The sequence below is a fragment of the Scyliorhinus torazame genome, chromosome 16, assembly GCF_047496885.1.
Source record: "Scyliorhinus torazame isolate Kashiwa2021f chromosome 16, sScyTor2.1, whole genome shotgun sequence".
NCBI classification, from domain to species: domain Eukaryota; kingdom Metazoa; phylum Chordata; class Chondrichthyes; order Carcharhiniformes; family Scyliorhinidae; genus Scyliorhinus; species Scyliorhinus torazame.
In genome coordinates this window covers 86043233-86059201 of record NC_092722.1, presented here as the reverse complement: position 1 = coordinate 86059201, position 15969 = coordinate 86043233, and the positions used below count along the sequence as shown (strand labels likewise).

The 15969-nt window shown below is 52.3% G+C and overlaps 1 protein-coding gene across 3 annotated transcripts in view; it reads left to right on the top strand.

Moving 5' to 3' along the window:
- The window catches only part of LOC140392386 (ATP-dependent RNA helicase DDX19A-like), a 112044-nt gene extending 96075 nt beyond the window's left edge, over nucleotides 1-15969 (top strand). For all 3 annotated transcript variants that reach the window (XM_072477676.1, XM_072477675.1, XM_072477678.1), the window contains 4 exons: nucleotides 5835-6072; nucleotides 7005-7167; nucleotides 14669-14860; nucleotides 15570-15969. In XM_072477676.1, coding sequence (XP_072333777.1) covers nucleotides 5835-6072; nucleotides 7005-7167; nucleotides 14669-14860; nucleotides 15570-15631 — 655 coding nt within the window. In that variant the 3' untranslated portion in view covers nucleotides 15632-15969. The remainder of the gene's footprint in view (nucleotides 1-5834; nucleotides 6073-7004; nucleotides 7168-14668; nucleotides 14861-15569) is intronic.

The following is a 15969-nucleotide window of genomic DNA, read 5'->3' as shown; positions in this document are numbered from 1 at the left end:
TGGGTCCAGGACCGTATTCCCACCTCTACTCTTTACTCTCCCTATTTCCCTGGCCGCCTCCCTTTTTCTGAGCTGGTACGCTAACATTCTGCTTGCCTTTTCCCCATACTCGTAGATCACCCCCCTTGCCTTCCTTAGCTTTCCACCGCCTTCCCTGTGGTCAACAGCCCAAATTCCACCTGTAACCTCCACCCTTCAGTAACCCCGCGTCCGGGGCTTCCGAGTATCTCCTGTGCACCTGGAGTATCTCCCCAACTAACCTGTCCCTCTCAGCCAGTTCCACCTTTTCTCTGTGGGCGCGTATCGAGATTAATCCCCCTCTGACCACAGCCTTCAAAGCTTCCCAGACCGTTGCTGCAGAGACCTCCGCCGTATCATTTGTTTCTAGGTAGTTCTCGATGGACTTGTTCACCGCTTCGTCCGCTAACAACCCCACATCCAGCCTCCATAGCGGGCGTTTACCTCTCTCCAAACTAACCCGTAGATCCACCCAATGTGGGGCATGATCCAATACTGCGATTGCCGAGTACTCGGTATCCGCCACCTTCGGTAGTAGAGCCCTGCTCAGAACAAAAAAGTCGATCCAAGAGTATACCTTGCGGACGTGGGAGGAAAAAGAAAACTCTCTAGCTCTTGGCCGTCCAAACCTCCATGGGTCTACTCCCCCCCCCCCCCCCCCCCCCCCACCATCTGTTCCATAAACCCTTTCAATTCCTTTGCCGCTGCTGGCACCCTCCTTGTCCTGAATTTTGACCGGTCCAATTCCGGATCAATGACTTAAAATCTCCCTCCATGATCAAGTTTTGTGACTAAGTCTGGGATCTTACCTAACACCCGCCTCATAAATTCCACATCGCTCCAGTTTGGAGCATATACGTTCACAAGTACCACCTGCACCCCCTCCAGCTTCCCACTCACCATTATGTACCTGCCCCCCGTACCATTATCCCTGACACGATTCTCCCTGCCTCAAATGCCACCCATTTATTAATCAGAATCGCTACACCCCTGGGGCGGAATTCCCCCCCCCCCCCCCCCCCCCCCCACACGCTGGGTGGGAGAATCGCCCGGGCGCCGCGCGAGTCCCGCCACGCCGTCCTGATGCCCGCACGAGATTCTCCCACCCCCCAAACCGGCGTGCGCGAATCACGGCTGGCCGCTGGGAGAATCGGCGCTTGCCATTGGTAATGCGCGAGCGGCGATTCTCCGGCCCGTATGGGCCGAGCGGCCTGCCCAACACGACAGGTTCCCGCTGGCGCCATCCACACCTGGTCGCTGCCGGCGGGAACGCTGGGGGGGGGGGGGGGGGGCGGCCTGTGGGGGGGCGAGGGGGGTTCCTGCACCCGGGGGGGGGGGGGGGGGGGGGGGGGGGTGCTCAAAAGGGGTCTGGCCCGCGATCGGTGCCCACCAACCGGCGGGCCGGCCTCTCTGAAGGAGGACCTCCTTTCCTCCGCTGCCCCGCAAGATCGATCTGCCATCTTCTTGCGGGGCAGCTGCGTGGAGGACGGCAACCGCGCATGCGCGGGTTGGCGCCGGAAAATCCGTGCATGCACGGGTGACGTCATTTACGTGGTGGCGGTCGCGTCATTTACGTAGCGCCGCTTTCACGCGGCGCCAAAGCCCAGCGCGCGTAAATGACACGGCGCCACTCCTAGCCCCCCCGGGGGCGGGAGAATAGGGGGCTGGGAACGGCCTCCGAAGCCGGAGTGAAACACTCCGGTTTTCACTCCGGCGTCGGGACTTAGCCTCCCAATGGGAGAATTGCGCCCAAGGTCTTTGAGTCCTGCCCTGAGTGGAACACTTGGCTGACCCACCACTTTCTCAATCTCGTCTGGTCTGTAATCTTTAGGTGTGTCTCTTGTAACATTGCCACGTCTGCCTTCAGCCCCCTCAGATGCGCGAACACGCGAGCCCTCTTGACCAGCCCATTCAGCCGTCTAACGTTCCATGTAATCAGCCTGGTCGGGGGACTCGACGCCCCCCCCCCCCCCCCCCCCCCCCCCGCCTGCCGATTAGCCATCACCCCTTTTACGCCAGCCTCCAGCTCGCGTCCCCGGCCTCCTCGAGCGAGCCCGCCCTCTGGCATCTGCCGTACCCGATCTCCCACTTGTCCCCTAGTAGCAGTTCCTCCCTTGTCAGCAAAGCAGCTCTCCCCCCTCCCCCCTGGTAACAGCACCAGAAACCCAACCCCCCCCATATCAAGCTCAAGCTTATCACCTGCTCGCCCCCCACTGTGCTTCTGTGAGCCAGCTGACCTAGCTGACCTGATAGCTCCCGCCCATGGCACCAAACTGACCATTGTTCTCTCTCCTCCCGCCCCCCCCCCCCCCCCCCCCCCCACTTGGACATACATATTCAAAGCATCACATTCCCCTGTAAACAATCAGTAGAAAAAACAGTGGAAAAACAACAGCATCCCCCCCCCCCCCCAGTAAAACAAAGTTAACTTTAGACCTCGAAACAGCCCCATATTCCACATAACACTACTTATTCAAACCAGCACAAAAGTGATTATCAACAAATCGCCATTGCAATACTCTCCCCAAGGTTCCAGTGTCTTTCGTTCACATCCAGTCTTTTTTCCCTGATGAAAGTCAATGCATCGTCCGATGTTTCAAAGTAGAGTTCCCGGTCCTCATATGTGCTGGGTACAGCATCCCGAACTTCACCCTCTTCTTAAAGAGGGTCGATTTGCCAGATTAAACCTGGCTCGCCTCCGGGTCTTGATAGATGCGCAGCTCACAAATCTCCCACCTGCTGCTCTGTTCTTTCTTGGTCCACCGCAGAATGTGTCCAGGAAATGGTGAAAGCGTACCACCATCACCCTCGGCGGCTCATTCGCTCGGGGCTTTTTCGCGAGGGCTCAGTGCGCTCTGTCCACTTCCAGGATCCGAGGGAACGCCTCAGCCCCCATCAACTTCTCCAACATGCTCGTCACATAGGCCCTCGCATCCGATCCTTCACTGCCCTCAGGGAGGCCGAAGATTCTCAAGTTCTGCCTCCTGGCCCTATTCTCCGAGTCCTCCAGCTTCTCCTGCATTCTTTTCTGGCGGTCATTCATCATCTCCACCTTGGTCGCCAACACTGTTATGTATTCCTCGTGCTCGGACACCTTTTTCTCCACCTCCTGGATCGCACATCCGTGGATTTCTTGATTCTGCACCACCTGATCAATCGAAGCCTTGATCATTTGGTCCAGCGTGTTGTTCTTAAGCTTGGCGAAGCATTCTTCAAAAAACTCCACCAGCTGCTCCATCGACCACTGTGCCATCTGCCCTGCTCCTCCGCCATGCTTTCCCGCGTTGCCAGCTCTGCTTGTGTCTTTCTTGTAAAACTTTGCCTTCTCAGACGGCCACTTCTGGTCCAATTCTCCATGCACTGGAGGGGGACCTCTCCGCACCGTCTCACTCTCCACCGATTCGTCCGATAAAATCCAGGGGAAAATGGGAGAAAAAGGTCCAAAATATCCGTCACAGGCGGGAGCTATCAAATGTGCGACCTACTCCTCCATGGCCGCCACCGGAAGTCTCCTAAGAGCACCCTACTTAAGCACACATCTCCACCCTATCCCCGTAATCCAATAACCCCACCTAACCAATCCACCTGACCTGTACATCTTTGGACTGTGGGAGGAAACCGGAGCACCCGGAGGAAACCCACGCAGACACACTGAGTACGTGCAGACTCCGCACAGACAGTGACCCAAGCCAGGAATCGAATCTGGGACCCTGGCGCCGTGAAGTAACAGTACTAACCACTCTGCTACCGTGCCAACATACTGAAGGCACTATCCAAATATAAGTTGTTGGGTGATTTACCTCACCTACAAGACTATGGGGTGAGGGCATCTGGAGATATCAGGTTAATGTTCCTCCTTAAAAGGCTGAGAGAGATTTGTACTGTCAAAGGGTCAGTGCTGAGGGAGTGGGGGGCCGGTTTAGCTCAGTGAGCTAGACAGCTGGTTTCTGATGTAGAACAAGGCCAGCAGCGGTGATGCGCGATCAATAACTCCAGAAGCGAGATTGGATGACAATTGAAGGCTTTATTGGACTAGATGTTTCCCCCAGCAGCACAGGTACAGAATACGGCTGCTAAGGAGACACAGACTCTTATACTCCGCCTTACTGGGCGGAACCAGCAGGCAGGCTTCACCAATGATCTTCATATCCTACACCAATGGTCTTACAGCCTCAACCTAGGTACCGTAATACCCCTAATACAGACTACCGCATTCACCCCCTATTAAAAACTAGTCCGGTGGTGGTCTCGCGTCATAGTGGTAGAGGTTATGGTGCTACCTGTCAGTGGAACAGTGTTTTGCCTTATTACATGTCACAACTATTTACAGTATGTATTTTACATGTACATATCAGAATTAAGCAACTAGTCGTTCGGGGGCCCTGGTCGTCCTCTGTGATCGTCGCAGTTTTGGTGGTGATGCAGGCGCCGGCTCGGGCATCCGTGACTCCGGGAGCGTGACTTTGGCTTCTTCGGTAGCTTCATCACCCCTGGGTGGGACCAGTGGAAGAACCGATCCACCTGGAAAGGAGGCAGCCGTGGGGTGCGCCGGTGGGAGGGAGGGTGGATTTGGTTGTGGGAGGGGATCCAACAGGCGCCAGGTCCCCTAGGGAGACCGTATCCTGCCGGCCGTCGGGGTACGCCACATGGGTGTACTGAGGGCTAATGTGAAGGAGGCGGACCCTCTCTACCAATGGGTCCGACTTGTGCGCCCGCACGTCTTTGCGGAGCAGAATGTGTCCAGGAGCTGCCAGCCATGTTGGGAGCGAGGTCCCGGAGGAAGTAAGGAGACGTTCATGAGGTGTTTCGTTTGTCATGGTACACAGCAGTGATCGGATGGAGTGGAGTGCATCGGGAAGGACCGTAGGGCCAGTAGGACGGTCTTTCAGACCGTTCCGTTCTCCCTCTCTACCTGTCCGTTTCCCCGGGGGTTATAACTGGTCATCCTGCTCGAGGCGATGCCCTTGCTGAGCAGGAATTGACGCAGTTCGTCGCTCATGAAGGAGGACCCCCTATCGCTGTGTATGTAGGCGGGGAACTGGTGGCGACGGGTTTGCAATCCAGGGTGAGGTGCGCAAAAAGGGAAGGCGGGTCGACCTTGAGGGTCGCGAGGCTGCAGACAGTGAGGGGGGTATAGGGCCGCCGAATTCAAAAGTTAAGCTCTGGAGGTTGCATTGGAAGTCCAACCCCAGGAGCATGGCAGCGCAGAGGTGAGGGAGGACGTAAAGTCGGAAATTTTTTAATTCTCTTCCCTGGACCGTGAGGTTTGCTACGCAGAACCCCTTGAGCTCTACAGAGTGAGACCCGGAGGCCAGGGGGATTTTTTGGTTAACTTGGTGTATGGGAAGAGAACAGCGCCTTACCATCTGTACCAGCGCAGTTACAGAATGCGGCAGCTAAGGAGACACAGACTCTTATACTCCGCCTTACTGGGCGGAACCAGCAGGCAGGCTTCACCAATGATCTTCATGTCCTACACCAATGATCTTACAGCCTCAACCTAGGTACCGTAATACCCCTAATACAGACTACCACAAGCGGTTCAATTCCCGAACCAGCTGAGGTTATTCATGAAGGCCCCTGCCTTCTCAACCTTACCTTTCGCCTAAGGTGTGGTGATCCTCAGGTTAAACCACCACCAGTCAGCTCTCCCCCTCAAAGGGGAAAGCAGACTATGGTCATCTGGGACTATGGCGACTTTACTGCATTGTGGGTCATTACTTGGGGAGCGCCGCGCTAACAAATGAATCTGAATCATGCTCGAGTGGATTATCTCTCTCTCTATCTCTCTCTCCCTCTCCCTCACTCCTTCTCAGGATGCTGCCCAAGGACTGCCAGATGCTTCTGTTCTCGGCCACATTCGAGGATCCGGTACTCAGGTTTGCGAAGAAGATCGTCCCCGAGCCCAACGTGATCAAACTGCGCCGGGAGCAGCTAACTCTGGACAACATCAAGCAGTACTTTGTCATGTGTAACCAGAAGGAAGATAAATATCAGGCCCTCACCAACATCTACACTGCCATCACCATTGCCCAAGCCATCATCTTCTGCCAGGTCTGGATATCCCTGGGATGGAGGGTGGGAACCTGGTACAAAGGAATAGGAGGAGCCAAAGAGAAAATGCTGGAAAATCTCAGCACGTCTGGCAGCATCTGTAGGGCGAGAAAAGAGCTAAATTTTTGAGTCCAGATGACCCTTTGTCAAAGGAATAGGAGGAGGTCCATTCAATCCTTCTCGGGTCTGTTAGCCAAGAACAGGAGGAGGCCCATTCTGCCCCTCTTGAGCCTGTTACACAGGAACAGGAGGAGGCCCATTCAGCCCCTCTCGAGCCTGTTACACAAGAACAGGAGGAGGCCCATTCAGCCCCTCTCGAGCCTGTTACACAGGAACAGGCGGAGGCCCATTCTGCCCCTCTCGAGCCTGTTACACAGGAACAGGAGGAGGCCCATTCTGCCCCTCTCGAGCCTGTTACACAAGAACAGGAGGAGGCCCATTCTGCCCCTCTCGAGCCTGTTACACAGGAACAGGAGGAGGCCCATTCTGCCCCTCTCGAGCCTGTTACACAGGAACAGGCGGAGGCCCATTCAGCCGCTCTCAAGCCTGTTACACAAGAACAGGCAGAGGCCCATTCTGCCCCTCTCGAGCCTGTTACACAGGAACAGGAGGAGGCCCATTCTGCCCCTCTCGAGCCTGTTACACAGGAACAGAAAGAAACCCATTCAGCCTCCGCAAGCTAGGTATACATTAACAGGAGGCCTGTTCAGCTCTTTTCGAGCCTGTTACATGGGAACAGGAGGGTCATTCAGCCTCTCCGAGCCTGTTACACAGGAACAGGAGGAGGCCCTTTCAGCCCCCCTCTCGGGCCTGTTATACAGGAACAGGAGGACGCCATTCAGACCCTTCCCTCGAATTACATCAGTCTGTTTATCTTTTGTTTGACCAAAAGGTGTACCACAATTCCTCCCTCTTTCTGTGCTCTCATCTAGACACGGAGGACAGCCCAGTGGCTTTCAATAAAGCTAACGCACGACGGGCACCGCGTGGCACTTCTGACTGGCGATCTGATGGTCGAGCAGAGGGCATCCATCATCCAACGTTTCCGAGATGGCAAGGAAAAGGTCCTGGTTACCACCAATGTCTGCGCCAGAGGTTTGTTTACCTGTAGGGATCCGATTGTAGGAAGGGGGGGGATCCATATGTGATCCCTGGAGGGTGGACGATTTATAAGGTCTGTAAGGTCCCTGGGAAGTTTATGATCTCCAGGCATTTAAATATCTGTAAAGACCTGATCTCCAGGGGTTTATATATCTCTAAGGACCTGGCCTCTGAGGGGGCGGGGGCTATATATCTGCAAGGACCCGATTCTTGGATCTTTGTATATCTGTAAGGACCTGATCTCCAGGGGTTTATATATCTGCCAGGACCTCATCTCCGTGGCACTTTAAAGATCTGTAAGGACATGATCTCCAGGGGCAGTTTATATATCTGTAAGGACCTGGTCGCCAGGGATTTATATATCAGTAAGGATCTGGCTCCGGGGCAGTCTATGTATTTGTAAGGACATGATCTCCGAGGGTTTATATGTCTGCAAGGACCTGATCCCCGGGGCTGTTTATATATCTGTAAGGACCTAATGCCCGGGACAATTTATGTATCTGTAAGGACCTTATCCCTGGGGCAGTATATATATATCAGTAAGGGCCTGATCTCCAGTGTTTTGTATATCTGTAAGGACCTGATCTTTAGGGACTTGTATATCTGTAAGCGCCTGATCCGTTGAGGCTTATTTTTTTTAATTCATTTACGGATCTGGGTGTCGCTGGTTAGGCCAGCATTTATTTGCGCTTCAGCATCCCTAGTTGCCCTTCAGAAGGTGGTGGTGAGTTGCAGTCGTTGAGGTGTAGGTACACGCACTATGCTGTAAGGGAGGGAGTTCCAGGATTTTGCCCCTCGACATTGAAGGAATGGCAATATATTTCCAATTCAGGGTGGTTAGTGACTTGTAGGGGAACCTTCCGGCGATGGATTCCCAGGTATCTGCTGCTCTTGTCCTTCTAGATGGTAGTGGTCGTGAGTTTGAAAAGTGCTGTGTAAGGAACCTTGGTGAGTTACTGCAGTGCATTTTGCAGATGGTACACACGGCTGCTACTGTTTGTTGGTGGTGAGGTTTGAATGTATGTAGGAGGAGCAATCAAGCGGGCTGAAACCAAAGAGAAAATGCTGGAAAATCTCAGCAGTCCTGGCAGCATCTGTAGGGAGAGAAAAGAGTTAACGTTTCGAGTATAGATGACCCTTTGTCAAAGCTTTGACATTAGCTCTTTTCTCTCCCTACAGGTGCTGCCATACCTGCTGAGATTTTCCAGCATTTTCTCTTTGGTTTTGGATTCCAGCATCCGCACTAATTTGCTTTTAATCAAGCCGGCTGCTTTGTCCTGGATGGTGTCGAGCTTCTTGAGTGTTGTTGGAGCTGCACTCATCCAGGCAAGTGGGAGAGTTTCCCATTACATTCCTGACTTGTGTCTTTTGGATGGTGGATAAGCTTTGGGGGATCAGGAAGTGATTTACTCGCCATAGGATTCCTAGCCTTTAACCTGCCTTGGTAGCCACAGTATTAATCTGGCTAGTCCAGTTCAGTTTCTGATCGATGGTAACGTGGAGGATGTTGATTGTGGGGGATTCAGCGATGGTAATGCCATTGAATCTCTAGGGCGATGGTTCGATCCTCTCTTGTTGGAGATGTCATTGCCTAGCACTTGTGTGGCGCAAATGTAACTTGCTATTTGTCAGCCCGAGCCTGGATATTGTCCAGGTCTTGCTGCATTTGGACACGGACTGCTTCATTATCCGAGGGGTCACGAATGGTGCTGAACATTATGCAGTCATTCGCAAACATCCCCACTTTTGACCTTATGATGGAAGGGAGGTCATTGATGAAGCAGCTGAAGAAGGTTGGGCCTAGGACACTACCCTGAGGAACTTCTGCAGTGATGTCCTGGAGCTGAGATGATTGACCTCCAACCACCACAACAATCTTCCTTTGTGCCAGGTATGAGTCTAACCAGAGATTTCCCTCCGATTCCCATTGACTCCAGTTTTGCTACGTCTCCTTGATGTCACATTTGGTCAAATGCTGCCAAGATGTCAAGTGCAGTCACTCTCATCTCAACCTCTGGCATTCAGCTCTTTTGTCCATGTTTGAACCAAGACTGTAACAAGGTCAGGAGCTGAGTGACTGACGGAATCCAAACCGAGCGTCAGTGAGCAGATCATTGCTGAGTAAGTGCCGCTTGAGAGCACTGTTGATGACTCCTTCCATCACTTTGCTGATGATGGAGAGTAGACTGATAGGGCTGTAATTAACTGTGTTGCATTTGTCCTGTTTCTTTGTACAGGACACCCCTGGGCAATTTTCCACATTGCCAAGTAGATGCCAGTGTACTGGAACAGCTTGGCTAGGGGTGCGGCACGTTCTGGAGCACAAGTCTTCAGTACTATTGCCGGAATATTGTCAGGGCCCATAGCCTTTGCAATATCTAGTGCCTTCAGCCGTTTCGTGATATCACGTGGAGTGAATCGTGTTGGCTGAAGACTCATCTGCGATGCCGGGGACCTCCGGAGGAGACCGAGATGGATCATCCACTCGGCACTTCTCGCTGAAGATTGTTGCGAATGCCTCAGCCTTGTCTTTTGTACATATGTGCTGGGCTCCTTGGCTTATGAGGAGAAACTGAGTAGACTGGGACTATACTCATTGGAATTTAAAAGAATGAGGCAGGATCTTAAAGAAACCTAAAAAATTATGAAAGGAATAGATAAGAGGTTCTTTCCACTTGTGGGTGAAACTAGAACTAGGGGGCATAGTCTCAAAATAAAGGGGAGCATATTTAGGACTGAGTTGAGGAGGAACTTCTTCACCCAAAGGGTCATATATTCTGTGGAATTCCCTGCCCAGTGAAGCAGCTGAGGCTACCTCATTAAATTTTTTTAAGGCAAAGATAGATTTTTGAACAGTAAAGGAATAAAGGGTAATGGTGAACGGGCGGGTAAGTGGAGCGGAGTCCACAAAAAGATCAGCCATCATCTTATTGAATGGCGGAGCAGGCTCGAGGGGCAATGGCCCACTCCTGCTCCTAGTTCTTATGTTCTCCTCCATCATTGAGGATGGGGATATTTGTGGCGCCTCCTCCTCCAGTGAATTTTTTAATTGTCCACCACCATTCACGGCTTGATGTGACAGAACTGCAGAGCTTAGATCTGATGCGTTAGTTGTGGAATTGCTTAGCTGTCTATTACTTGCTGCTAATGCTGTTTGGCACACAAGTAGTCCTGTGTTGTAGTTTCACCAGGTTGACACCTTATTTTTCAGAATGCCTGATGCTCTCCTGCATTCTTCATTGAACCAGGGTTGATCCCCTGGCATGGTGGTAATGGTAGAATGGGATATATGCTGGGCCATGAGGTTTCAGATTGTGTTGTTGTGTTGAATACAATTCTGCTGCTGCTGATGGCCCACAGCGGCTCATAGATGCCCAGTCTTGAGTTGCTAGATCTGTTCAAAGTCTATCCCATTTCTTTTTTTAGAAAACATTTTATTGAAGCATTTATAATTTTAACATTTAAACATTCTAAACAGCGGTCCGACACGCAACAACATCACAATAACACACCCGACTGCTCCCACTTCTTGACTGCCCGTATATTAGATTCCCTATCCTTATTCTACAATGCCATGCCTCCCCCCCCCTTCTGCTGACGGTCAGTTGTCCTTAAGGAAGTCGATGAACGGCTGCCACCTCCGAGCGAACCACTGAATTGAACCTGTTAAGGTGAACTTAACCTTCTCCAGCCTGAGAAACCCTGCCATGTCGCTGACCCACACTCCTGACTTTGGAGGCTCCGAGTTCCTCCATCCCAGAAACATCCATCTCCGGGCCACCAGGGAGGCAAAGGCCAAAACATAGAACATACAGTGCAGAAGGAGGCAATTCGGCCCATCGAGTCTGCATCGACCCACTTAAGCCCTCACTTCCCCCCTATCCCCGTAACCCAATAACCCCATCTAACCTTTTTGGTCACTAAGGGCAATTTATCATGGCCAATCCACCAAACCTGCACGTCTTTGGACTGTGGGAGGAAACCGGAGCACCTGGAGGAAACCCACGCAGACACAGGGAATACGTGCAGACTCCGCACAGTGACCCAGCAGGGAATCGAACCTGGAACCCTGGCGCTGTGAAGCTACAGTGCTATCCACTTGTGCTACCGTGCTGCCCTATCGGACTCTCTCCTCTCCTGGGCCCCCGGATCTTCCGACACCCCAAATATTGCCATCTCTGGACTTGGAGTAACCGTCCCTTCCAGGACCTCGGACATGACGTCCGCTAATCCCTGCCAAAATCCCCTCAGCTTCAGACAAGCCCAAAACATGTGTACTTGATTCGCCGGACTTCCCCCACACCGCCCACATCTGTCCTCCACCTACTCAAAAAACCTACTCATCCGGGCCACAGTTATATGAGCCCTGTGGACCACCTTGAACTGGATCAGGCTGAGACTGGCACAGAACGAGAATGAATTGACTCAAGGCCCTTTCCCATAGTCTGACTTCCAACTCCTCTCCCAGCTCTTCCTCCCACTTCCTCTTCACCTCCCCGAATGGGACCCCTTCCCAGTCCATCAATTCCTTGTATATTTCCGAGACCCTCCCCTCCACAACCCCCGTTTTTGACATCACCTTATCGTGTAGACCCCTTAGAGGGAAGCTTGGAACCTGCCTCCGGACAAAGTCCCGTACCGGCAGGTACCGGGACCCGTTCCTACCCGGCAACTCAAACTCCTCCTCTAATGCTGCCAGGAAACCCTCTTCAATGAAGAGATCCCCAAATCTCTCAATCCCTGCCCGCTGCCACCTCCTCAAGCCCCCGTCCAGTCCCCCCGGAGCAAACCGGTGATTGTCACAAATCGGTGACCACACCGATGCCCCCTCCAGTCTAATGTGCTGCCTCCATTGTCCCCACACCCTCAGGGCTGCCACCACCACTGGGCTTGTGGAGTAACGAGCCGGCGAGAACGGCAGAGGTGCTTGTGGTGGTATATATTAGGGGTAATACGGTACACCACGTGTTGACAGGCTATTGGTGGAGGGATGCCAGGTCCTGATAGGATCTGCCACCTACTGGACTCCACCCAGAAATGCCGGTATAAGAACCCAGTTTTTCCCTCCATTTCCCTCAGCAGTTGTATTCTGTAACCACGCTGCTGGGGATAAAGTTCTGCTTAATAAAGCCTTCAATTGACATTACCTCAACCTGCCTCGCGTCATATTGACGGTGCTACAGTGCTGTTAACAAAGCCTCCAAACACGTACCCCGACAGGACGCCACCTCCACTCGCTCCCACACCGACCCCTCCCCCACTATCCACTTTCTAACCATCGCTATATTCGCCGCCCAGTAATAATTAATCAAATTCGGAAGCGCCAAGCCCCCCATCCTGTGCCCCCGTTCCAGAAGGACCTTCTTCACCCTCGGGGGGCCTTACCAGCCCATACAAAACCCGAGGTCTCGTATTCATCTTCCTGAAAAATGCCGTAGGGATAAAAAATGGAAGACATTGAAACACAAACAGCAATCTCGGGAGGACCGTCATCTTCACAGTCGGTATCCTCCCCGCCAATGACAGCGGGAGCACGTCCCACCTGCGGAAGTCCCCTTTCATTTGCTCAATCAACCTGTCCAAATTTAACTTATGGAGCTGACCCCAGTCCCTAGCCACCTGGATCCTCTTACCCACCACTTTAACCGGTAACCTCCCTCAGTCTCCTCTCCTGCCCCCGTGCCTGGATCACAAACACCTCACTCTTACCTATGTTTAATTTGTAGCCCGAGAACCGACCAAATTCCTCCAATATCTCCATAATCCCAGCCATCCCCTCCCAAATGGTCTGTTATGTAAAGGAGCAAGTCATCTGCGTAGAGTGAAACCTTGTGCTCCCCCCCCCCCCCCCCCCCCCCACCTCCCCCCTCACTATCCCCCGCCAGATGTTTGGTGACCTAAGTGCCATTGCCAAGGGCTCTATGGCCAGAGCAAACAGTACTGGGGAGACTGGACACCCCTGTCTCGTCCTCCTACACAAACTGACATTCGCCACCGGTGCTTGATATAACAGCCGGACCCAGTCAACGAATCCCTGCCCGAACCCAAACCTTCCCAGGACATCCCACAGGTACTTCCACTCTACCAGATCAAAGGCCTTAAGTCTATCCCATTTAGCATGGTGGTAGTGCCACACAACACGATGGTATCCTCAATGTGAAGACGGGACTTTATCTCCACAAGGACTGTGTGGTGGTCACTTCTACTGATACTGTCATGGACAGACACATGCAGCAGGCAGGTTGGTGAGGATGAGATCAAGTATGTTTTTCCCTCTTGATGGTTCCCTCACTACCTGCTGCACTCACAATCTAACAGCTTGTCCTTTAGGACCCGGCCAGCTTGGTTTGTGATGGTACGACCGAGCCATTCTTGGTGATGGACATTGAAATCTCTAACCAGAGCATAGTCTGTGCCCTTGCCACCCTCCGTGTTTCCTCTAAGTAGTGTTCAACATGGAGGAGTACTGATTCATCAACTGATGGTGGGCGATATGTGGTCATCAGCAGGAGGTTTCCTTGCCCATGTTTAATCTAAATCCATGAGCCTTCATGGGTCCAGAGTCAATGGTGAGGACTCACTGGGAAACTCCCTCCTGACTATTTAACCACTGTAAGGACCTGATCACCATGGGTTTATATATCTGTAAGGACCTAATCCTGGGGGAGGGGGGGGGTCAGTTTCTATATCTGTAATGAACAGCAAGGCAGTTTATATATCTGTAAGAACCAGGGCATTTTATGTCTGTAAGGAGCTCATCTACACGGGTTTATGTATCTGTATGGACCTGACCATCATGGGTTTATATATCTGTAAGGACCTGATCCAGGTTGGGGGGCGGTTTCTTTATCTGTAAGGACCTGATCCGGGGAGGGAGGGGGCAGTTTACATATCTATAAGGATCTGATCCCCAGGGGTAATGAAAATCGCTTATTGTCACAAGTAGGCTTCAAATGAAGATACTGTGAAAAGCCACATTCCAGCGCCTGTTCGGGGAGGCTGGTACGGGACCCCCCTCCGACCTGATACCCAGGTTATTTATATATATTTGTAAGGACCAATCCCTGGGGATTTATGTAAGGACCCGATCCCAGGGGTTTTATATACCTCTAAGGACCTGACTCCGGGATGTTTAGATATCTGTAAGGACCTGATCCCCAGGGCATTTCAATATCTGTAAGAATCTGATCTCCAGGGCAGTTCTATATCTGTAAGGACCTGATCCCCAGGGCATTTCTATATCTGTAAAGATCTTATCCTCAGGGTTTATATATCTGTAAGGACCTGATCCCCAGGACATTTTATATCTGTAAGGATCAGATCCCTGAGGTTTATATATCTGTAACGACCTGATACCCAGGGTATTTATATATATATATATATATATCTCTGTAAGGACCTGATCCCAGGGGTTTTATATATCTCCAAGAACCTGACCCCGGGGTGTTTATATATCTGTAAGGACCTGTGTTTCACCCCCTCACCTTTGACCCAGGCATCGATGTGGAACAGGTGTCGATCGTGGTGAACTTTGACCTGCCATTGACCCACGACAAGGAACCAGACTGCGAGACATATCTCCACAGAATCGGCCGGACAGGACGTTTTGGGAAGCAAGGGCTGGCGGTCAACATGGTGGATGGGTGCAAGAGCCTGGACATCCTGCACAGGATTCAGGACCATTTCAGTGAGTGCCCGACTTAGATACAGAGTAAAGCTCCCTCCACACTGTCCCCATGAAAAACTCTCAGGACAGGTACAGCACGGGGTTAGATAGAGTAAAGCTCCCTCTACACAGTCCCCATCAAACACTCCCAGGACAGGTACAGCACGGGGTTAGATACAGAGTAAAGCTCCCTCTACACTGTCCCCATCAAACACTCCCAGGACAGCTACAGCACGGGGTTAGATACAGAGTAAAGCTCCCTCTAAACTGTCCCCATTAAACAGTCCCAGGACAGGTTATAATGTGGAGTGAGACAGCGTGTGATGGAGGCGAAAGGTGCTTGAGGGAGGGGGACGTTGCGGGCAGGCAAGCTGGCGGAAGGGGGAGTGGGCGTGAGAGGGAGGGGAGAGTTTGCGCGAGCAAGAGTGTGTTAAAGGACAATGCACGAGAGCACGAGTGTGCATGTGTGCCTGCCTGCTCCCTGTGTCAGGGTACACACAACTTTACACCATCCACGAACATCCACTCTGTGGGGATGAGGATGAGTGAGCCGGATGCACAGACGGCCTCTATCTCCTGCACCCTCCCAGAAAGGCTGCCCAGGCCAACTCCGAGCGTACACCAGCAAGGGTTTGAATCAACTCTTTGCTTGCCATGTGTTAATGCCCGTTTTTATTAAATCTCCTCCCCCCCCCCCCCCCCCCCTCGTGTCCTCTCTCTCTGCACCCAGACCGCAAGATCCAACAGCTGGACTCGAAGGACCTCGAACAGATTGAACGTATTGCATACTGAGTGGCATTCCGCTTGTGTGAGGGACAGGGTGCACAGTCGGAGAGAATTTCCTGCCCTGCACAATCTATCATTTGAAAGGGGCCCAGGCGGACCGTCATTGAAATTCAAACTCGCTGGAAGGATTGCATCTTGCTTGCACACTGGAAGATATCCTGGCCTCCCCTTGACCCTCCACGAGGTGGAGAGGAAGTTCGGATCACCACAGTTCCCTTCTGTGCCCCACACACCTTCACCCCCTCCTCTTTTTGATTTGATCGGAAACCAAATTTATTGATTTTATTATTCTTCGGGATGTTGCTTGTATCTTGTGAGCGAGAGCTTGTGTAATAAAATGTCCA